The 23,974-nt window shown below is 47.7% G+C and overlaps 1 protein-coding gene across 13 annotated transcripts in view; it reads left to right on the top strand.

The window, feature by feature from the left end:
• Positions 1-19,712, top strand: part of RBFOX2 (RNA binding fox-1 homolog 2) — a 177,624-nt gene extending 157,912 nt beyond the window's left edge. For 7 of the 13 annotated variants that reach the window (XM_052789264.1, XM_052789261.1, XM_052789259.1 and 4 more), the window contains 5 exons: positions 2,781-2,820; positions 7,879-7,955; positions 11,030-11,118; positions 12,088-12,160; positions 13,312-19,712. In XM_052789264.1, the coding sequence (XP_052645224.1) occupies positions 2,781-2,820; positions 7,879-7,955; positions 11,030-11,118; positions 12,088-12,160; positions 13,312-13,366 (334 nt within the window). In that variant the 3' untranslated portion in view covers positions 13,367-19,712. Of the gene's footprint in view, positions 1-1,022; positions 2,740-2,780; positions 2,821-5,450; positions 5,494-7,878; positions 7,956-11,029; positions 11,119-12,087; positions 12,161-13,311 lie in introns of those variants that run through there. The other 6 variants (XM_052789266.1, XM_052789263.1, XR_008235506.1 and 3 more) reach the window with 5 other exon arrangements.
• The last annotated feature ends 4,262 nt before the right edge of the window (positions 19,713-23,974 follow it).

Below are 23,974 nucleotides of genomic sequence, written 5' to 3'. Positions count from 1 at the left end.
ACCGAGGCAGCGTTCAGTAGAAGTAAGGAGACGTTATAACCTCTGATATATAGCATGAGTAAAACCTGTACTGGAATATTGCCCTGATTTGTAGCAGCCATGCTTTCTGAACAAGAGTGCTGACAATTTACACTTCAGACCAGAAGCTGGAAGAATTAAGCCAGTCTGAAAAAAAACCTGCCTACTTGTAAAACTCTCAAAACTAAATAAGCTTGATCAGTTTTATTTCTCAAACTATAAGTTAGGCATTGACTTGTTCCTGGTCATTAAGTACCTATATGAAGAGTAGGCTTGCCATAGTAAAGAGTAATTTAGTCTAAGAGTGTAAATATATAGAGGATTCACTGACTCAAAGCCAAAAGTAGATAAAAGTCAGACTAGATATAAGGCAGTAGGGAGCTTTGGGGGTTTGGAGTGGGTTTTTTTGTTCCTTTTACAACACAGTCAACTGTTGGTACACCTAAACGATTATGATGGCTGCTTTACAAAACCAGAATATTTCTTTTTCTCATGGATGTGTTTTAGCTCAGCTAGTGGGCTTTTTGCAGATACCACTGAGATTTGATGGGCTCCTGGGCTGCTTTATGCTTCTGGTCAGTCTACATAACCAGAATGGTCTCTGTGGTTCTCAAATGAAGGAATTCTCTCAGTTTTTGCTAGCGTTAAGTATCACAAATATGGATATTCTAGCATATAAATAAACCTTGCTAAATTTCAGCCCTGGCAGTCAATGTCAGTCAAGTCCTAACTGAAGGAGAGGTGGAGGATGCACCTGTGCTTGGTTGTTTGGACCCAGGGAGTCTCACTCTTACCTGTCATTAGTGTCCCTTGCAGTTTTCTCTGGAGAGCTGATGCTAGCATCTCTTGCGGACAGGATTCTAAATTACAGGAATAGTGGCCTGATCCAATGTGGTAATGCTTATATTCATCCAACTGATTGTGTACAGAATAACTGTTAAAACTGCTAACCTGTTCATAAACCAACAGTCACTTCCTTTGTCATGCGTTTGCCTTTCCTGCAGGAGCAGGTGGAGTATCACTGCTAAAACACTCCTGGTCCTAGATAGAGAACCCAGCAATGTAAGTCACAGCCCCAGGAGCCAAATTCTTTGTTATGTGGTTGTAAAAATTTAGCTTCAACAAACATGATCTTATGGCCTGCTTCTCCCTGCTGAAGTGGCTCCCCTCTTCCTCTAACAAGGGTCTCTATCTTCATATCTGCTCCCACCGCTCTTGGAGACCATAGTAACTTTGTCCATTGGGAATGGAGTGTATTTTTCCTGGGGAAGAGAGCAAGACTAAATTATTCAAGCAGTAGCTAACACTGCAACAGATTTTTTTAAATTTTATTTTACTTTTTAGTAATAGCATGCAGAATTTTGGCAAGATCTGCTGGGCTTTTTTTGTGTGTGCGTGCCTTACAATAGGTGGGTGTCTGAGGGTGGCAGGCTCTTGGCAGCATTTCACATTCCATCTGATGAGCAAAAAATTATAATCAAAAGGGAAGCTAGTGTTCCATACGTTCTCGTTCCTTAATGCTACTGGTAAGTCATGCACATCAGATCCATGAACATCACAGATGGTGGGGCTAATGCTTTTTAAAGCCTTGAGCAAGTTTGTACGGAGCTATTCAGAGGACAAAGGAGGAGGAAATTCCTCAGTCTGAAGCACACACTGAAGTCAAACGGGTGGGGGGCATCCCCTCTCTTCCTTCCTCATCCTTCCCCGACCCCTGTCCCCAAAGCAAGCCGCGCAGTCTTACGCTAGCGAATGCTCTGGTAAGAGTGGCTCTTTGGGAACCCCAGGCTCTGGTTTAACAGTTTTCCTGCTTGAAGTTCTGAGAGAAAGAAAACTATGGCTTAAAGCAGAAAAAGCACCATCCCATGGAAACCCTTCCAGTTGCTCCTCTCTGCTACGGAATAGGTCGTTACTACCAGGGACTCCCACTGCACCTTTCAATTCTCGGACCTTGGACCAGTCACCTAACCTTTTTAGCTCATTATCTCTGCTTGTGAAAGCAATGCATTGTGGGTATTTTTGGTTTTTTCTTTTTAATTACATTTCTCTGTGTTTACTTTGATCAGAGTTGATTGACTTGTTTTCCTGAGGTGTTGCATCGGTTCTTTAAGATGCTGAATAATAATACTTTGCATGCTTGTGTGATCAGCCAAATCTTATCGCATGTCTAATGTGCAGGGTAAAAGCAGGTGATGTATGGATGTCAGAAACAAAGTCATGCAGCCCTGTGAAGCTCGAAATACGTAATCATACAGAACTCTCTGAAACGTGCTTCTGACATAGGTGACTTCAGCCCCTGTGGGATGCCTTCTGAGGGGCTCCTCGATTTCACAAACCCACTTCATGAAGCCAATGTTTCCACGTGTTTAGGGGGGTAACTAAAAATCATTCCAGGAGAATAACCAGAGTGGAGGTTTCTAAACCCTTGTTTCTCTTCTTCAGGACTTCAGATCTTTTTGAGTCTATTTTTATTGTACAAGATGGTGGTTCCCCTCCCTCTCTCCTTCGCATACTGTCTCCCCCTCTGCCCGCCCCTTCCCCTTTGCATGCCGTGGAAGATGACTTGGAGCCGTCTAGCGTGCGTGCGCACACACATTCTCTTGCTGATTTGCTCCTGCCAAAAGCCCAGGTTGTGGATTCATACATCACCTGCCTGTGTAAAACGCATGTGCATGCTGCCGTCCTCAATAACCGGAATGTGTTTTCTGTTCTTTTGTTTTTTGTTTTTTTGTTTTTTTTGTTTTTGTGTGGATTTTCTGCAGTGTGGTTTACCAGGACGGATTTTACGGTGCTGACCTCTATGTAAGTACACACACCGGAGCCTTCTCGTCCCCAACCCCTGACAAGCCAGCCTTTTTTTTTTTTTTCTTTTCTTTTCTTTTCTTTTCTTTTGGTTTGTTGGTTTGATTTGGTTTGGTTTTTTAAAATATCATTTACTTTAATTTTCTTCTTCCTTGTGGATATATATATATTTATATATTTAGGAATGCAAGCATGCTTCTCTGTCACTGCGCTTGCCCCTGGGTGCAAGACCTAAGCCTTTGGGTTTCCTGATCATTGCCAGGGTCAGTTTACTGGGTGTCCTGTCCCCCACATGCACACTGCTACTAATCAACCTGAAAGATGATTAGCGAATTAAAATTTCTCTCAACACTTCTCTTGTTTACATAATTTGGATATAAAAATAACAGGACTGGTTTAGCCTCAGACCTTCCCTTTCCTTCTCCCCCTCCGCCCTCCCCTTTCTCTCCCCTCTTGGGGCCCTTTCAGGTTTGATTTGTGCAGCCCACACTAAACTGAGTGAGCTGTCTGTTTAAAAACGTTCATGTGCCACTGGGATGTGGAGATGATCCTTTTGGGGAAGACACTGGGGCTGATTAAAAATGGAGACCAGGATGCTAGAGTGAAAACTGACATCTATCTCATTTTGCTGGTAGAAATGGTACCTAAATAGGCTAGATTCTCTCGCCTCTTTGGGGAATTGTAAAGTACAAATACATGGAGATGTTCAGTTAGAAGAGTCAGCAGCCTCCTCCTGTCTGGGAATTAGCTCTGATACCATGGGAGACTTTGTCCTGTCATTGTCTTTGTCCTACCCAGCCAGGCTATATTGCAAATCTCCAGGGCATCTGTGTATACGTAGGTGGGTCGTGGACGGAGGAATTCTGACTGGCCAGTGAGAAAAGCGGTTCCCTCTCCGATGGAGAGCTGTTGCAGAGCAGCTATGGTAGGAATGTGCCTTTCGAAGCCAAAATGTTCAGGTCCACTACTGCCATTGCAACTCGTGGCCTGCCTAGCTCTAGCAGAGTTCCCTTTCGTGGGATTGTAGGTAATAGCTCTTTGGAACTGGGGGAGTTTGTATTGGGTAGCAGCAGAGTTGTCAGCATGGGTTTCGCATCCCCGCTCCTTCGAAGGTGCTGCTCCTGACATTTATGAAGAGGACCCTGGGGTTAGACTCAAGATAATGGATGGAATTAGGTTTGGGATTTCGTTGGCTTATACGGAGCGTCAAGCCTTGTAAAGGCGCTTTTCCTAACACAGTTACAGTGGTTGGAAGACGTGCTCTCTGAGCATAGAGATATTGGGTGCATTTCTTCATTCTTACATATACTATCGTGTGTGCAGTCCTTTAAAAATTGATCTGCCTAGTCGAGTGTTCATTTATAAAACTGTGTAAAGGACTACAGAGCATTCTGGGTTTTCCCACCTCACTCCTAAAACACCAGCTTTACAGACCACTGACTTTGCTACAGCAAGTAAGCAAGCAAATGAGCAATGCTTAGTCCCTCTTCCCTCCGAGTATGGCATATAAGAGGCTGTCATGTTGAAAGGGAAGACTGTCCAGGGTTACTCCCTATTTCTTTTGATAAAGCTCCTTCAGAGCTTGCATTGCAGGTGGGGAGGAGAGGCTTATTTAACATGTTTTAAGGACAGAGACTTCAGTAATGAAGAATCCCCGTAACCAGGTGGTGCTGCAGTGCAGTAGCATCCCGTAACACAAAACCAAGCCCCCAAGTCAGGTCAGAACCATTACGTGGACTTCTGACGACTTCACTGTTGGTGGCTTTGGTCTCACCGTCAGAAAGCAGGACGATAGAAGAGGGGGCTCACCCAGGTAGACGGTGGTGTTTTTTCCTATGTTATTGCTGCCCAGAGCCCTCCGATGGAGCTCAGGGAAAAAGTTATCGTAATCCTAACATGAAGTTAACTCTTCTAGTTTGCTTGGCACAGGTGGAATGATGACAGTGTCCCTGTGCCCCACTGATTTGTCACGCTTTTCACTGCAGTGCTTCTGGCCCTCTGGTTGCTGTGAAAGGCTTGTCCAGGTTGTGGAAGGGATGGCAGAGGGTACTTTGTTTAGGACTGCGGGGAAGGTGAAATTGAGGTTCCCTAAGGTCTTCTGAGCCCATAGGGTTGTGTCAGGGAAGGGTGGAAAGGAGCTGAGCTGGCAGGGAGTGGTTAGTGGTAGGCAAGATGAAGGGGAAGTGTCCCAAGTTTGGGCTGCTTTTTCTGCATACATGTTATGCACCGATTTCTCATTTTCCTCCTCCTCCTCTTCCTCACTCCTTTTCTCTTTCCTGGGGCAACCATCCTGCTAGCCATTTCTTCTGTGAAGAAGGCATTCCATCTCTTGTTGGATGCGTCCCACTCTGGCAAGACACCTGAATTCATAAAACAACCTGCCCCAGGATGCAGAGGGCTTCATTTCGGATTATAAGAAAGGTTATCTTTCTTCTACAATGGGGTCAATCTGGGTGGCGGGGGGGAAACCCAAACAAACCCACCCGTGCGAAGACCGCTCCTGCCTGTGAAAAGCGTGCTTGCATCCACTGGAAAGAAAAGGCTGGTGAGCCCCGCCGCGGGCTGTTTGTATGATTGTTTCTTTCCACAGCTGTGTTTTTTTGAACTGCTCTTCCTGTGTTCTGTTATAGAATAGTCTTACAGGAACCAATCATTAGCGCTAAAATACCTCAGGTAGGAGTGCCAGTGTGACCTGCCAACCGATCAGATTGTGGATTGCAGTGGAAAAAACTGAATTATACTAACCATTCCAGCACCACATTAGAGATGGGAACAGAGGCTTTTTTAGGGCAGCGCAGACTCACGTGTGATCCCAGCCCCCGCTGTAGCAGGGCGGCGTGTGTCCAGATTTCACACCAAGTGGCATTTCATTGAAAAAAAAAAAAAATAATAATGTAAATTCAATGGAAGGGTTAACAAGGTCATGCTTGTCCCATTACCATGTAGAAGCACCTGCTGCAATGGACACCGTTGTCCTGTCACCTCTTTTAATTCATTCATGCTCATTCCTGGTGCACGTATGCCACCCTTCTAATACAGAAATACTGGAAATGGTTCTAGCCCTTTCTGCTTCTTAACTTCTGTTATAGGGCAGTTTGGGGGTGGAGAGGACACATTTGAGATACGACATGTAATACAAGATCCTAAAATCGGGCTCGCTGCCTAAACCTGGCAGGTGGTCAAACGTATCTAACTAGTCTAGTACCATGAGTTACACATTTCTCCAGGGGTATGGGAACGCTTGTGTCTTAGTGGCATAAAGGCTCTTTGTAGTAAAGAGGGCCGGCAACATGCTTTGTGCGCCCATCTAAGGCGGCAAGGGAAAAAGAAAAGGGAGTTTTATATCATAGGATACACTGACATAGTAAGCTGCAGTTTTGGATTTCCTCGTGTTCTCATTGGATTGATCACCTAATACGGACCTGAAGAGTGGAAAAGAAGATGGACTTATTTTGAGCTGAACTGTATAGTCTTAAAGTACTCATTTATCTACGTTAACATGCTCAGTAATTGGAACGCTGCTTTAGTTGAGATTGCAGCTTCCTGTGTATGTTGTTTTGCCGTGTTTGTGTTATTTCAGAGAATATATGACAATATTGAAAAAGCTATTGTCTAATGTTAAAGAAGGAATTTAAAAAAAAAATATTTTCTTGCTTCATTGATGAGCCAAGGATGATAACATCACAGAAGAGTCATTTTAAATTTGGGCTTTTGTGAATGCCTGAGCAAATACGGTTGTTTGACAGTCGAGATCTATAGGCTCAAGTGCTACACGTTCACATGGGGAAAGGGGTTTAGCACAGCCCCAGCAGCACTGGCAGGACATCCAGAGAAAGAGAACTTGAATTAAGATAAGCAACATCTAGGGTGGTATTCATCTCTCTCCCATGCTCCCCAGACAATCCAGAAGACTGTACCGGAAAGGACCAATCTTGATTTAGACAGTCCTTTTGGTTGTTACTTACTGCCCAGTAAAAATGCATAAGCCTTTTCCTTAGTTCCCCTATTGCCTTATCCGAGGCAGTGTTTAAACTGTCCCTTCAATAGAAAAGTCTCTGACTTCACATCTTCGCAAGAAGCTCAGCCACACTCATTTCTTTTGAGATGAGGCTAAAGATTTTAAAAACTGAACGTAGATGGGTAAACCTGTCCCTGTGGAATCACTTCACTTAAATAGATGGAGTGGGAGTTTGCACGGCCGTCCTGGGTTTCAGGGACTATGCCACCCAGTGGTGTCTTCTGTTGCAGTTTGGCTGTGGCACTGGAGGAGTGTGGTGCAGCTAGCAAGGGCCTTTTTTTTTTTTTTTTTTAAATTATTTTTTCTTTTACTGGGAAACACGATTGTTCATGTTTGTTGAAGATGCTCTACTCTGTTACAGTTTATATTTACTAGAGTACCCAAAGTGAGTGGCATCAGAAATCACTAGGGGTGGTAGGACTGTGTAGCTGAGGTTACGGATGAGCTCTGCATACCAGTTAAAGTTGTGCGTGAACAGGAATAGAAGGAGAAAATAACTGGTGCATTGGATTAGCTGAGCAGAGCTTTGATGGAATTATAGGAGGGTCCTGAGTTATGGAGAACAGGAGCATCAGCTGGGTAAGGCAACCTGCACAGTGTCTCCTTTGCTGTGTACCGGTCCCAGAGCTGGGTGAAAGCATTTATAAAATAACGAGTAATAGTCGCAACTTCCCTCCTCTTTCCTTCACCCTGTTTTGGTGTATTTGGACCTGCTGGTCATGCTAAATACATCCCCGTGTCAGAAATCCCCCAGCTGTCCACACTCATTGCTCCTATGACAGGAACGTACCATGGCCATTATAATCCCCATTTTTGGTTTTATTTGAAGTACACACAAGTAGAATTTGCAGACCGCTTTGAGCTCAGCGGGTCTGCCTGTGCGTGTGTACCTCTATCCTGTGACTTTTTTTTTTTTTTTTTAAATTAACAGTAGCTTCAATTTTGCATCAGTGCATGGTTAAAAAGCAATACACGTCAGCTATTTCTTAACTTCATTTCTCCAATGAATTATTTCTCCTGTTTTTTTGTTTGTTGTGCAGTTGACTGAAGAAATGTTAACATCCCGCTCTAAATCTCTCAGTGGAGTCTCTGTTCCCTTCTCTGATATAACAGATGGGTTATTGCTTGTTATAATTATTAACATTGTGGTGTGGGACAGGGCTAGGGTGGGAGCCATTTTGGGGGGCGAGGGCGGGAGGCTGCGGGAGTCGTTGAGGTTGGAATGTTAACTCCAGTGGTGACTGACTGTTTCCGTAATAGCAGGTTGTTGTGGCTGCACGCTCTAGTACTTGAGGCTGTGTACTTCACTGAGCTTGTGGTAGAGCCTAGGGCGAACTGCTGTCCCAAGAGAATGCTGGGATGGATAGAACTAGCCAATATGAGTCTGAACGTGGTGACTTTGCTGGTTGTTCTAGCTCCAGATGTCAGCATGCTTAGTTTTTAATTTTGATTAATAAATGTTACGCCATTCCCCCCTCCCACACCTGATTCCAACCCTTCTTTTCTTCTTCTTTTTTTTGTTTTGGTTTTGTTTGGTTTTGTTTTCCTTTACGAGAGACATGAGTTAAAAGAGAATTACATGATAACCCTTTTTGGTTTCAAACTGCATCTTGCTGTCATGTTCAGAGTATGTGCCAGGCACATTTGAAACGGCTTCTGATCTGAAATGTGGCTGGCAAGTGTGGGGCAGAGTGGGAATCCGGGTACACGCTGAAGCCAGCAGCCTTGCGGAGGGTAGTGCCAGGCAAAAATGCCTCGTACACTGTGCGAGACCCCAGCAAGAGTTCAGGAAGCTTGTAGACTTAAGGGAATGCCACGATGACATTGGTATGAAGTTTTGTCTTAATTTGGTGAGGTTGAAGAAGGTTTGATTTGGATTAAGGCTGCACCTCGTTCTTCTCGCCTCCATCATGTTTTGGAGGTGGGAGTAGTGGCGGTGCAATGATAGCATGCCAAAACCAAGCTAAACCTCCCCAAACCGTCAATCCAAAATGCAGGGATCGAAAGAGCTAGATGAGATTAGAAGGGCAAAACTGTAACATGACATCTCTTCTGGGCAATGTGGTGATGTTTCAGAGGTGTAGATTTGTGTTGCTCTTTCTTCTGTTAACTAGAAGATTGAAGAGGCTGAAAGTCCCTCTCCTCTGGAGTAGGAAAGGGTCCCCAGGCGTGTTTTGGATAGCATGTTAAGCCTTCGTGGGACTAACACAGGCCCCACAAAAGCAACCACAATTAATTTAAAAATCATTACTTCTAATTTAAAAGCTACCTAGCCCAAACCCGAGCACTGCTGAGCAAACACACGGTCCTGTAGTAGAGCTGATCTTGTACTCTTAGTTACATATACGCAAAAGATCTATAGGGAAGAAGTGGTAGCAGTATGTTGAGCTGATTCTGGAGGTGAAGAGCGTAAGTCTGCCTTCTGGTCCTTCAAACTCTGAAATGTCAATTGGAAAAAAAAAAAACCAGAAGCAATCTGGAATTTTTCTGATGTTATTTATGGCTCATTGTGTTTCTAGCAAATCAAAGCCACAGTTCGTTTACCATTGCCCCCCCCAGGTTATCAACAATGCGTTCAGAAGTGTACAATAAAGATGGAACCTGGGCTTCAGAGCCCTCTTTGCTGCCTGCCATGCAGCCTTTGCCCCTGGTCTGAAAGGCGGCTGCCCTCCGTCCTCTGTTACTGCAGGGTGTGCAGAGCCGCCTGCCTGAGCCAGGTCTTCCTCTGCCCCAAGAGCTCCTTGTGGGAGTTCCAGGAGGAGACTCGCAGGTCTTCCTCTGGGGCAGGATTCACATTTTGCCAGCCCAGCTCTAAGTACCTTTTTAGTAACTACCTCTCATCAGCGTAAGCATTTTGAAGACCTTTAGTACAGGTGTGTAGCATGGGCAGAAATGCAGCAGCAATATAGACCATTCTGGCATCATTTCCCCTGACCCGTTGTGGTTTAACCCCAGCCAGCAACTAAGCCCTATGCAGTTGCTCGCTCACTCATGCCTCCCCCCCCCCGACCCCCCCAGTGGGATGGGGGAGAGAATCGGAAGGAAAAAGGTAAAAGTCGTGGGTTGAGATACGAACAGTTTAATAGAACAGAAAGGAAGAAACTAATAATGATAATAATAACAATAATAAAATGACAAAAATAATAATAAATGGAATATACAAAGCAAGTGATGCACAGTGCAGTTGCTCACTGCTTGCTGACCAATGCCCAGTTAGTTCCCGAGCAGCAATCCCTCCCAGCCCCACTCCTCACAGTTTACATACTGGACATGACATCCCATGGTATGGAATACCCCTTTGGCCAGTTTGGGTCAGCTGCCCTGGCTGTGTCCCCTCCCAACTCCTTGTCCCCCTCCAGCATTCTTGCTGGCTGGGCATGAGAAGCTGAAAAATCCTTGACTTGGTCTAAACACTACTTAGCAACAACTGAAAACATCAGTGTGTTACCAACATTGTTCTCATACTAAATCCAGAACATAACACTATACCAGCTACTAGAAAGAAAATTAACTCCATCCCAGCTGAAACCAGGACACCTTCTTACATGGAGGGAGGGGAGAATGATCTGGTTGGTATCAATGTCAGTTTGCTTATTGCCGGCCCTGAGACCGCCAGGGATTGTCTTCTCTGACCATCTTTTCCTGATTGTTTTTTGGCTTCTCTGGCTATTGCTACTTCTACGCATGTGGACCAAATGAAATTCTAACCTTTTGGGTTTCCCAGGCTTAAAAAAGAGATAGAGGGGGGGAAAAAAAGCCGGAATTTCTCTGAATGGTCTCCTTTCTAAAATACACGCCTCACAGAAGTGCCCACCCCTGATTTCCCCAGCATAAGAGGAAGGGGACATAAAATTTACGTTGCATGCAAGATTTCAGTTCTCTTCTAGTTTTCAGTTCTTCCATATCAGATTTAATTTCCTGCAGGGATATAACCATGCTCAGGCTTGCTTTAGTTTATTCCTTCTGCTAAACGGGGTGATGGACCAGGGAGACTCTTCCTTCTGAGGAAAGGAATATACATGAGTTAATGGGCGATGCTTGCGATAGACATGACATGGGAGCTGATGCAGTTTGAAACACTTCCTCTCCTTGTGATGTGTGTGACTTTTTTTTTTATTTATTTAATTTTATTTTTTATGCTCTGCATGGGTGGACAGGTATCTGTAAAGTCAGTTCTCTTCTCTCCTGCAGGGTGGATACGCAGCCTACAGATATGCACAGCCTGCTACTGCAACAGCAGCCACAGCTGCTGCAGCCGCTGCAGCAGCTTACAGCGATGGGTATGTAAGGGGGAGGTGTCCGTGGGGGCTAGCTTGCTGTGCTCAGGGATTCAAGGAGCATTGATCCATTACAGTACTTCTATTTCTTTCCCCATTTCTTTGTCTTACTTGCACTCGCACGCGCACACGTGCATGCACAACCCAACATGAAAGACTTGAATGCACGGTTTGTCTCTCTGCTCCCGGGCAGTATTGCCCTCCGGTGTATGTGAGCTGGCACACATCCTGGCCTCTTCCCTATCCTTGTGATTCTCTGCATGGAGGAGGCAGTGTGGTTACGGCCTCAGAGTCAAAAGACCTGGCTTGCCTTGCCAGCTCCTTGCTCTGTGACTCTGGGCAGGTTGTTTAATCGCTGGGTGCGTTTCTCTCCCCATCCATAAAGTAAAAATTGCTCAGCTCATACAGTACTCTAGGATGCTTTAACGTGCGGCTCTGTATAGATACAAAGGATTATCATCATCAGAGTGCTTGCCTTGAGATTTTTTCATCTCCTGTGCAGCGAGGCCCTGTTTTAATCCTAGCACATGCAAGACCATTAAATTTTATATTCCCTTCTCATTCTGGAGAATCCCTCACTGCTTTCCATTTAGCAGCTGTTACCGTGCCAGTAGCGCTAGCGCCAGCAGTCACTCTCCTCCCAAATTGCATCACGCGAGGTAAGGGATGTGCTAGCCGTCATTTCGAAGGTGCTGACCTCTTTCCTACAGGTCAAGCTCATGGCTTCTGCCACATTCCTCCTTGCAGGCCGTTCTCTCGCCCATCTCATACGATGCATGGCAGCATGCCCGTAGGATCTCTTCGAAGAGGGGCTGCCTGCGTGCATGTGTGTGCATGTACGCATACATGTGTGTAGAAGGGCATGCTGCTTCTTCCATTGCCTGTGGTCAGACAGCTGTTTCTCTGCCCCTCCAAAGTGACTTTTTTTCTCTCTCTTTTTTTTTTTTTTATATCTTTTCTTCGTCTCTTTAGTTATGGCAGGGTGTACACAGCAGATCCTTACCATGCCCTTGCCCCTGCCGCTAGCTACGGAGTTGGCGCTGTGGTAAGTGGGATTTTCTTTCCTGTGCTCTTTCTCATTTCCAGCATGGGGAACAGCTGTTCACTGGGTATCAGGTAATGAAACGTCACCCAGAAAAATGTTTTTGTTGAGGGAGGAGATCCTCAGCTGCAGTGCTGGGTTCCCAGTTGTTCTGCATACCTATGTTTGTGTGTGTGCACTAGGAAGGGAGCCAGGTTGTAGGAGACCAGTTATTACTTGGTCTTGCACATCACCTAGTAAAAAGCAGATGGTAGAAGAATGACCAGAAATGCCAGGAGGCAGAACATTGTTGGTGAATCAGTAGAACTGTATCAAGGTGATACATAGAGCAAAAATCAGCAATAGTTAGAGATGCAAGACACCCTTTCTTGCCATTTCAGTTAACTTTAAAGGCTCGTGTTGCATGTTGAGAATCAGTTCTAGGAAGCAAGGGAATAAGTTGTTCTTGTAACATCTTGCAGCAAAGCTGCTCCACTTGGTTCCCTCTTCCAGTAGTGGAAAGATGTGGTGTCCTGCCTGCCAGCAGTAGTTATGCAAAGGCAGGCATGAGGTATGCTGGCATCGGAGGGGAGTGCAGCAGCTTGCTGAAAACGCGTGCTTGCCCATCTGCTTCTAGCCAGCGCAGTATCTGTGTTGTTGCAAAGGCTGGAATACAAATGTGTTCAGAGAAAAAGACACCTAAATATAGATATCTGTAGCGTAGCACCTCTGTTTGAGCCTCAGCTCATCATGTGGATTCTCTTTAGGGTCGATGAAGGAAAAGCAGGTACTTCTAGGATACCAGACCGTCGTGTCTATTTTAGACCTTTACCTTAAGGTGAGGTGAAAAGCATCCTAGAAGTCCTGGTCTCTGCTATCTCTAAAGGCAGCCTGGCTCAGAGATGAGGACTCAAGAGCCCTCTCTGGTACTGCACTCCCTTTGACCGAGACTTGCCAAACTTCATCTCCAGCTGGCTGGCCATGAGCACGTCCTCCTGAGCCATGTCTTTGGTTTTGCAGGCGAAGTTCTCTCTTGCTTCTTAGAAGTGCTGATGGTGGTGGGTCAGTGCCAGGACACGTCCGTTAGTCCTTCCGAGATCATTCGGGTGCTGTCCTGAGTATTTCTTCGCGGTTCTCCTCCTAACAACCTCTTCTTCTCCATTTAATTTTTACAGGCGAGTTTATACCGAGGTGGCTACAGCCGATTTGCCCCCTACTGAAGTGACGTGAGCCCCCTGCAAGTGGGACAGCCCCCCCAGTTCATGAGGCCTGGCTATTGCAATATTTACTAGTAGAGGAACTCTATAGCAAGACGAGGAGGAAAAACAAAAAAAAAACAAAAGAGAAAATACTTTTTTATACCTCACTATGTTCTTTGAATATGTATTTTTTTTTCCTTTAAATTTCTGCCTTTAATTCTTTTGTTCCAAAGATTGTGCATTTTTTGTTTGTTTTTTTGTTTTTGTTTTTGGGGTTTTTTTAACTGTGGTAAAAATAATGCATTTCCGTGTCTGTATGTTGGTGCATAGCTTATCCTACCAATCACGGAAAAGGCGATTAGCGATAAGGAAAGCTGTTAGAAACTGGTATCATGCAATTAATCAGGAACACGCAGACAGAGTTACTTCCCTGGGTCTGGTGCTTGGTACCTGTGAGGCAGGAGGACGTGAGGGAGAAGTCTCCACCTGCCCTGTTTCTGGTCTGCAGAAGGAAGCACTCTTTGGCTGTGGCTGGGACCTAAATGCTGGTGGGAAATAGTCATTTACATTTGGAAATGGGGGAAATGCAGAGACTTTCCTCGTTTTTATCACCATCTGACGTGCACAGGTTGGGACAGTTTCAGCAGTGTCAGGATTTTAGACTTGGCAAGAGAAGATTTCCTCAACCTGCCCAAAGACTTTGGCTGTTATCTGCTGTATAGGGGACAAGACTTTGAAAGGAGTTTTTGATGAGGATGATCCTTCCCCCCTACACACAACTTACTCTAGCTGATTGTTGTCCATTGCTGGTGGCTGTAATTATATTAGTTTTCCTTCCTCCTTTTCAAGATCTTTCTCCCTTGCTGTCCCTTTCCTCCCCTTCTTTCCTCGAGGAGTGGCAGATGCAATGCAGCATCACAGAGTACCTCTGTTGCGGACAGCAAGCGGCTAAACTTGCGGAGGTGAAGCGCACGCAGCCTGGCAGAGGAAGAAAGCTAGCAGAAGAACCCTGCATCCGTGCCGTGCTCGGGCGCTCCGAGGTCCAGCGTGCGAGGTCTCTCCTCCTGTTCGTCCTGAGCTGCTTAGGCGCTTCTCCAAGTAACCTGTTTCAAATAACATGAGTGAGGAAAAACAAGTCGTGTATAAGCTGCTTGAGGCAAGGGGCAAGCATGTGGGTTTGTGTGGGGGAAGAGGGTCTTTGATATCTAAACGTGATCCTGAAGTAGTTTTGTTTCTGTCAGGAGTTTAAGGGCAGGCAGAAGCAGTTTGTGCAAGCTCTGAATTCATAGGAACTTCCCACCACAAGCTATTTCAGGCCCTTACGTAGTTGTGCTGGAGCCCCTGGGTCTGTTTTGCCCAGCCTCTCATAGAAAGTTGTGCACCTGGTCCACTGAGTCCATATAGACACTACATATTAGAAGATCTGGAAGCAGAGAGACTAGTTAGGGGAGGGCTCCACGACTCCCAAGACCATCTCCCTTCCGCTCTCACGTACAGTGATTTCGCCGTGTTTCAAAGTTAGCATTTTTAGATGACTGCGTGAGCTGTGCCGTGATGGGGAGTTGCTCCTCTCCAGACCTCCCCTGCTCAGCTGCTGGCTCCTAGAGTGCTCCCAGTAACCCCAGTGATCAGAGGCAGGGTCTCTAACCACATGGTAGAGAAATGCAGAAGCGAGGTTTTATGAGGCTGCCTCGACTCCCTCGATCGGTACTGGGGTGAGCTCACCAGCCCCAGAAGGGCTGCTCGGAGCGTGGGTTTGTTGGTGGAGCCTCTCCAACTCCTGTCGTACACCTGCTTCTCCATCCACCGCTGATACCAGAATAGGAAACCTCCTGCATTTAACACTAAGCAATGTCAACAAGCAGAGCTCCCGGGGAGGTGTCCTGGCCCAGCCACGCACAACCACGCTTTTTTTTTTTTTTGCTCTTCCCCAGGGATACACATAGTTTCTCTGTGTGCAGCAGAGAGGAGGCACCTCAAATGGGAAGGATGGGGAAGCCATTAGTTAAGCTAGAGACCCTGAAGCTATTGATTCTCTGGAGGAATAGCTAGATAAAGGGGACACCAAACTGCCAGCCTGTTGGCCACCTGTTTTTTTTTTTCTTTCTGGTTTTGTTGTTGGTTTTTAACTTTTTTTTTTCCAAGCCAAAGTTTGGTTTGTTGCTGTTATGACAATTTTTTTGTTGTTTGTATATAAATATTTTAGTTAGCTTGAAAATGGGGAGGGGGGAACAGGGTGTTGGGGCTTTCACAAAATCTAGGAAATGAGGGGGACTTGGGGTGTTCGGGGGGCTTTTACTGCCTGAGTTGGGGTAGGGGAGGGGAGGACTTGGGGTAGAAATAGTCATATTCAAGGGGAGCCATTTCCACCGCAGGGCAGCCCAGAGGACTTCTGGAGCTGAGATGCAGCAAAAGCTTCTACCAGACTTGCTCTACCCACCTGTGGGCAGAGGGGCCGAGTGTGACTGTCCCTTCCCTTTGCCCGCAGGCAGTTCCCCGTGCAGTGGGTCTGCAGGCTGCGAGCCAGAGGAGCGCAGCTTGCGGAGCCCGCCAGGAGCTGCTGCTCGGCCCTCTGCCCCTTTCCTACCTTTCAGTTCAGCTGGTTCTGACTGCAGCTCCTTGAAAAAGCTGGGTTCTCCTTCTCCGAGTGCCCTCCCCTGCCCTGGCAGTGCTGCCTGCAATCCCCCCCCCAGCCACTTGGCCTCTCTGGGAAAAGGGAGGCCAGCCCCATTTCTGCCTCCGAGCAGAAGTCTATGCATGGCAGCTTCAGCCCGCCTGAGTATATTAGGAATGTGAGGGGTTTAGTGCAGAAGCGCCCAACCTTTGCAGGGCTGTGGTCCCCTGCTCTGCGATCTCCGAGTAGTATCTGCTCTAGAGCATTCAGCCCGATTCCTCCTGTATCCGAGTCTGGACTGCTCCGGTCGCTCCCTGCCAGCCTCCTCCAGTGCATTAAGCAGCCAGTGTCTCCTCGACTCCGTAGTTTGTGCTGCAGGATCCCTGCTGAGGCAGCTCGTGAGCTGCAGACGGGATGCTGGGACTCCTGCGTGGCCGGGGGCTGGAGGTAGCTCACTGGTTCCAGGTCTCCGGAGCACCAGACCTCCCAAAAACTTGCACGCCAGCTGGGATTTTGCAGCGAGGTTTCTCGAGTGAGTGTTGTGCCGTGGCGGGAGAGCTCTTCAGCCTTCCTTCCCTCTTGGCAAACAACAGCTCTGGTTTCACTTAAACGTGTTACGAACTGGCTTGAGATGCATTCAGAGTAGCCACGCCGTGGCTATATCCATCTTCTGAAGAAGTGAGGACAAAGCCTATATCTCCCTATGCAAAATGAATTACACTTAATGAATTAAACTAGGCCCTGGCTTATTTGACCGATGGCAGCTAGTGCTTGTCCCCGAGACGGGTCTGCAGTCCCAGGTCCCTCGCAAAGCAGGGCTTGGCTTTCCGAGGGAAACCGCACAGGCAGCCTGGCAGATAGCTTGCTGTTTGTCACCTTCTAGGCTGGTGGCATCCGGGATTCCTCTTGATGTAGAGGAAAAGATGTTTAAGTGTTGCTGTTTGTACTGTCTTGCAATACGTCTGGCCAGCACGTGATATTATACTGATAAAATTTTGGATTGAAGAGTTGATTTATTTAATGTGCTGGTCTGTCTTTCCTTATGGGTACAGTTGTGCTGGTACAAAGATGACTTCTACTGGTATGGCCTATTCTCTACTGGGAATAAGTTATATTGATGCCCAGCACGTTAAGAAACTGTTGTTGCTGTCCCTGTGCTAGGGAGGCTGCACTGTTGCAGGTGGGTTAGCTTTTCTAAGAAAAGCCATGATGGGACCCGGAGGCAACGGGGAGCTCGGTATGAGCCTGTTATAGCCAGCTTTTCCCGGGTTAAGCAGTTCTGTGGATCGTGCGTCCTGAGTTCAGATAGACAAAGCCATGTTTTAAAATAGCTGTGGCTTGGCTGTTTCAGTGCCCGAGAGAGAGCGGACTTGCCCAGCGAGAAAGAGCCCTAGCTCAGGAGTCCGAGACGTGTGTTTTGGGCTGGGCTCTCTCGGTGATCCTCGAGGGTCGGTGTGGAGCGGTCGTGTCGCTACTCTAGACTTCGCTTCCCCGTCCCTAAAGTGAAGTGAAAGTATATCCCCTGTTCTCACCCGTTCCGAGATGTGTGGATGTTGAAGGAGGAGGGTTATCTGAATAGCTGGCTCGAGTGCTAGTCGTGAAACGGTTCATGAAACCATTTCCTTGCCTGAAAAGAGACGCTACCTGCTGGGGTTTTAATTCCAGCACCCAGAGCTTCGGCAGCGGGGAATACAAAGTGGAGCCTCCCGGTTCCTACCCGCGTTTTTCCCCAGCCCGTCCCTATCCTGTATCTTCCCATCCCGGCCCTGAAGAAGGAGGCAAGCGGAGGACAGGTTTGGGGAGCACCTAGGAATTGAATAAAGGGAAACCCAAACAACAGCTCTGGGGAGCGCTTTTGCTGAGTCTGGCTCCAAAGGGAAAGCACACGGGCAGCGGGGCAGCCCCCCGGCTGCCAGTGACCCTCCAGCCTGGCAGGGGCAGGCTGACCTTGGTGCAGAGGGGTGATTTTTTTAAAAGTGTGTTACCTGTTTGCACTGTTTTAAAATAGGGGGGGGGGGGAACAAAAACAAAACCAACCTAGTGAACAAGATGAACATCCAATGTAAACTTCTTTGTGTTTTTATTTTGTCATGCTCTTGGAAAATGTCAAACATTTTGTAGTATACACCAGTGAGACTTGATTCTTTGTTGCATAAAACACTATTTTTGGTGATGTTAATGTCTGAAAAGCCCCTTCCCCCGATCCCCACCTTACTGATTGCCCTCTCCGCCCTCCAACCCCAGTAAACTTCTCTTCTACAATGAAAACTCCAGTCAACAAGGCAAGCAGGAGTCTGATAGCCAGAGCGTGAAATGGGGCCCTTTTCAAGCAGCCTCTGGGGTTCTCCCCATCGTGCTTTGCTTTAGCCAGGAGTTGGCAGGATAGCCCCCGTCCCTCTGCAGTGACGGCAACCTAAATGGGATTTGGGATGTCCCAAGTCCCGTCTCCGTTGCCACTGCTAACCCTGGAAGGCAACTTCTTGCTGGTGGTTGAAAGCGCGGGCAGCGGTCGTCCTCTCTGGGCGGTGGGCTGCGGCTGGTCCGGGCTTGGGCAGGAGACTAGCTTCCCACGCTGCCTCTCGACTCGTAGTATAGAGCAAGAGCGCATCAGCCAAAAATCTTGCCTGATTTCGCCAGGAGATTGCTGGTGTCTAAAGCCGTCCACCCGAATAGTCATTTGGCTGGCAGTCAGCAAAATGCCGGTTAATCTTAGGAATGGTTTTTCTTTTTTATTCTTTTTTTTTTTTTTTTTTTTTTCCGTTCTGAAGTGGGTCAATAGATCTCTTGCCAGATTCCCAGTTCTCTGCTGGTGGAGGGGCTTGTTGCTTCCCCAAGGAGTGAATTCCTTACAGAAATCAGGCCTCCCACATTAGTAGTCTCAGTTTTGGTCATGGTTTTGTTTGGGTTTCTTTTTTTTTTTTCTTTTTTTTCTGTTCACAGTATTTTATGTGTGCGTGTGTTGTAGTTTTGGCAGCTTGATTTGGCTGCGTTACCAAGTGACGAAATAATCCTCTTTTACCCCAGGGGATATGATTTGGGTTTGGTTTTTTTTTCTTTTTTTCCTTTTTTTTGTTTTGTTTTGTTTTGGTTTTTTAATATGTATATGATAAATCCTGCTTGTAAATAGCTGGAGCTAAAACCTGGGGCTGATAGCAAATGAGAGCCAGGGCTGTAGAGCGATACGGAGCTGGTGGAGTATTTTACTGACCTCACAGGCTGATCTACTTGAGACTTGGAGATTTTCAGTGCGAGGCTGAGATGCCGCAGCACCTCCAACGGCAGCGACGGACTTGCCCCTTCACGCGGTCTCCCCAGCACCTCCCATTGCCAGGTACCGCCGGGGAACAGGATGCGTCCCCAGTGGGATGCGTTCCCTTCCCCTGGATCATTTCCTAGGACGCCCGAGCTGCTTGCCCAGGGTCCCATTTCCCTGCTGACTCTGGAGAAGCAGTATCTGCATCCCAGGGCTTTGTGACAGCCTCTAACTTCCCGCCCTCCCTCGTTAAGTATCATATTGTATAGTAGCTTTCAGACCATACAGTATTCATTGGGTTATTCCTATTATTATCAAGTAGCTGGAATTGTGAAGGTCGGAGTAGTTAGATCTTTAGCTTTTATTCCTTTTTTTTGTATTACTATCCATGTGTATAAATTATTGATCATGTTGCTGGCTTTTATAAACTCTAAGCAAGGGGGGAACCCTTCCTAACCCTTTGCAAATGGTAATGAAGCACTGTTTTTAAATAAAAGAGAGAAACACCAATCTGCTGGCTCCCGTGTGTTTGTTTTTCAGTGCATCTGGATGAATTTTGCTGGTGCGTCTGCCTGGCAGGTAAAAACGCAAAGAAGGGAAGCTGATTTGAAGAATGAGCTGGGAGATAGGATCTTCTTAACAGCGACAAAGGGCAAAGCCTTGGCAAGTCACGCTGGCAAAATCCCAGCCCTGTCTGTTCATACGCCGAGCTTGCCGTAACCCCACGCCTTTCCCTGCCATTCTTCCCCATTGCTGCTTATTAGCAGGAAAGGGCCGTTTGGTATTCGATAAGCAGCCTTTTTTCTTTTTTTTCTCTCCAAGCCTAATCTGTGTTTGAACCTGTTAGTGTGGAGGGAGAGACAATGATTTCAAATTACGGTATCAGCATTTTCTTTAATGCCTGTGTAGCCAACCTCCCGCTGTCTGTGTTAGCACAGGTTTAATAGTTAACGCACACAACTGGAAGCCAGTGTTCTTGTGCTTGGCATAAATTTCCTCTGGGAGTTTGGACATGTCTTTTAATCACTGCTCCTGTTGTCCTGCCTGTAAAAGGAATATCGCTGCAGACAAGCAGAAGTTCATTCATATTCTACAAAGTACTTAGAGATCCTCAAGTGAAAGATGTCATGCAAATATATATTCATATAATCAGATGCCTTTTCCGCTGAAATGATCCTAAAAATAACAAATAATAAATCCCTGGGGCCAATTTGCAAGTAATTATGGAAACTGGTAACTGAGAAAAATGATACAGCGAAATATGCCTAATACAGTTGACGCCGGCGCAAGATTTTACTGCTTTTGGAAATACAAGGTACCAGGAACAAAAGGGGTGGGATAAGGTGTGTCCCCGGGTGGTAGGATTGTCAGTAATGATGCAGGAAGGCGTGCGAGCTCCTTAAGCGTTCCTTCCCGGTATTTACCGAGGAGCTGCAATGTGTTCCTGTCAGATGATCCTCGTTTCATTCTAACAATAACTCGAGAGGATGTTTAACAGCAACTGCTAAAATTAGGTGCCTGGAAATCAGGGCTGAATAATCGTCGTGGAAGAGCTGGTAAAGGGATTCTGCATCGGTGAGACCGGGAGAGGTCTTGAAACGAAGCTCCGCTGTGCTGGGGGAAAGGTAATGCAGAGCCATGCTTCAAAAGTGAAGCAAAGGTCCTCTGGGTCTTCCAGCCCACCTTCATTTCAAGGTAAAGCCATAAAATGGCTGATCCAGAATTCACTAAGAAGTTGTTAAAAGTGGTGTAATATTACTGCATTGCTGAACGTGGGGTTTATCAAAAGTAGAGCTCGCCAAAGGAAGCGATGCGGGTCACAGCTGATGGCGAGCCACAGTGCCCGTTTCAGTGTGCGTCGGTAGCATCCACGGAGGACGAGGGTACCGCTGCCGCGTCACGAAGTACCTCGGAAGAGGGTTTGGGAATAACCAGGATGTGGGCTCTGGGCCACGGGGCTCGGTGGTAGCCCGAGGTCCACCAACGTGGTCGCTGAGCGAGAATCCCTGTGCCACGGTGGCTGTGGTGGGGATTTACTTAATAATGTTTGCTGGAAAGCGTTTGGGTCATATTGAAATGATAGACGAATTCAAATTGAATTTGCAGAAGAGCTCAAGGGTGAGGTTAGTGTGACTGCTAAGGCTGTTGTCTTAGTCTGGCACTGACAAGCCGCATCAGGAGGTTGGAGCCCAAAAGCCCGGGAAGAAGCCCCGATCCCCGTGCCAGTGGCAAAGCTGACCTGTTCTCAGGATTTTGCTGCTGGCCTGCTATGGACTCTGCTGGCTCGGGGACGGCAGCCTGAGCATCCCTCTGACAGGAGAGCTTAGCAGCTGGTGTGGGAGGGAGAGTTATTTGCATGCTTCCTTTCTGTCTTTATACAGAAAATGACAAAGTCCTAGAATAATTCGGGTTGGAAGAGACCCACGGAGGTCGTCTGGTCCCACGTCTTGCTCAAAGGTCAGTCAAGGTCATGTAACTGTAGCATCTTCAGCAGGAGCTTGGAGGTGAAATGCGTTCTGGAGTGCCAACAGCTTCATCACGTCCCAGGAGGCGAGAGGAGACCCGTGGCTCCCGTGCTTGCCCGCAGCCCCGTTTCTTTCCCTGCACGGGCCGGGGTTGGTTGTCACTTGCGGCTGTTTCACTGGGGTGTGGGGAAGAAAAATTGCAACGCGCTTAACTTCGATTCAGACAAAATGTATTTTTTTGTGGTTGCTCTCGGTTTGCCTGAAGCGTGATCGTTTCTGGTGTAGCACGCCCGGCGCTGGCTCCTGCGGCTCCAGATGAGCTGGGAGCGGGTCAGCGGAGAACTCCCAGTGTGGTTCGAGGGCTGGAGCTGGGGGCGGAGAGAGGGGAAACAGGGAAACGACTGCAAGAGCTCATCTGTGTCTTTGTCAAGAAGGACAGTTAATTGCTTTCTAGAAGCACCTTGCAAGGAACAGAGCTGACTTTTCTAGGTCTTTCCTACCAACCGGTGTCGTAACACGTCCCGGTGCTTGGGAGGTGAGGCCAGACAACTCCAGCCTTACCTGTGGGTTAAGGGACTTGCTGCAATGAGTTATTTCTGAAGCGTTTCTAAATGTCAAATCCTAATCTGGGAGCTTCCAGTGACTCGCGCTGGCCGGCCCTACTGCTAACCTCATTGGGGATGAACTGTCTACTGTCCTGGGTGCTCTCTGTTCACCCCGGGCTCGCACTGACCCTTCGGTGACAGCCCAAACCTCTAACCTTGGGTGCTGCTCCTCTTCCCTCGGCTGGCTGATGGAGACAGCCCCACAAACCAAGTCCTCATCCATGGGGCCAGCCCAAGCGTGCTGCGACCAGCACGCTCTCACGACTTCTCCTTGCAGCAGAGATGAAGGCTCCTGGCTTGTGTGAGCCCTGCGACCAGGGAAGCAAAGAGGGAACTGGAGTCGAAACCGGAGGATTTTTGTTTCTGGGAAGAGGCAGTCATCTTCTGCAGGTCTCTGAAGTTGGAGTAGGGACTCTTTGGCTCTTGAGGGGCAGTGGCCACCAGCCCATGACCAGACTAGGAGTCAGCCTTCTCGCTTGGAGAAGCCTCACGGCATTTGGCTCCTTTCCCACGGCCGGGAGGCGATGCCGGGAGCCCCAGCGCGTGCGGGGAGGGGATGTGCAGAGCCGGCACCGGGAACAGCTGTCCCAGTTTGCGGAAACTTTCTTGCCTTTTTAAGGACATGCTGAGTGCTGTGCTCTAACTTTAGCACAAAGGTATGGTTGACTTGGCTTCTTTTATTAATGGATGGGTATAAATACATCTGCTTTTGGTGCCTGTCTTGTTCTTCCATGTGTAAACACTGAGCTCTGTCCCAGCTCCTTTTGATGATATATTCCTCATCTTTTGAATCACAAATCACCTTTTTGTGTGTCAGGAGGAAGCGTCAAAGCCCAAAGTCACTTTGTTTTTTATAGCACCAGCACTCTCCAGCTGAACTCCACCCAGAAATCACCAATTTCACAGAGCTCTGCAAGAACAGCAGAGCTGGCATATTTACAGTTTTATTGAAATAGCCTTTGCGCTCATCTGGAGCCCTCCTGCTGCAGAGTGTTGCAGTCCTCTCTTGTTTTTGCAAGGATGTCACCCATCCTCCCCGGTGGGAGGCTGGGAAACCTTGTTTTGCATTTGAAACACCGGGGTTTTTCTTTTTTGGTCAGTGCACCCCGGTTCTGCCGCCTCTGCTCTGAGAAAAGCTGCTCTCCAGAAAGCTCCTGCATTTGGCCGAGTGCAGCTCGCGTGGGCGAGATGCCGCTGGCTGTCCCCGTGCTTTCGCTGAGCATGGAGGCAGATCTCCTCCCAGCAAAGGGTGGGCACAGACGCCGATGCCCTGAGCGCAGGAGGCTGGGGAGGGCTTTCTGCTCACCCCAGCACGAACGTGGGCAGGTACTGGGGTGAGTTGCTGGCTCCGCCGTCCCGCTCGGCTGCGGGGCTTGGGGGATGAGAAAGGAAAAGGGAGAACGGGCGGCATCCCGTGCAAAGCTTTGCGCAGGTGGTAGGAAGCTTCACGCTTTCATCGTAGGGGGCTGAACAAACAGTTTGGGGAGGGGGAAATTAAAAGTTCAGGGCTGGGGAAAAGCCGGTGGCCGCTGCGCTTGCATGCTTGCCTTGGCAGGGAGAGGGCTGAGCTGGCTGCAGGGCTGTAACCCGGGGATAACACTCTTATTTCTCCTCTGCGGACCGACGATGGGGTTCGTGGTGCAGGAACGGATCGGACCCACCCTTGCTCGCCATTAACGCCACGGCATGACTGGCACTGAGG

The sequence above is a fragment of the Harpia harpyja genome, chromosome 6 (assembly GCF_026419915.1).
Source record: "Harpia harpyja isolate bHarHar1 chromosome 6, bHarHar1 primary haplotype, whole genome shotgun sequence".
Lineage (NCBI taxonomy): Eukaryota > Metazoa > Chordata > Aves > Accipitriformes > Accipitridae > Harpia > Harpia harpyja.
The sequence above is the reverse complement of the archived record's forward strand: the minus strand, read 5'-3'. Positions and strand labels throughout refer to the sequence as shown.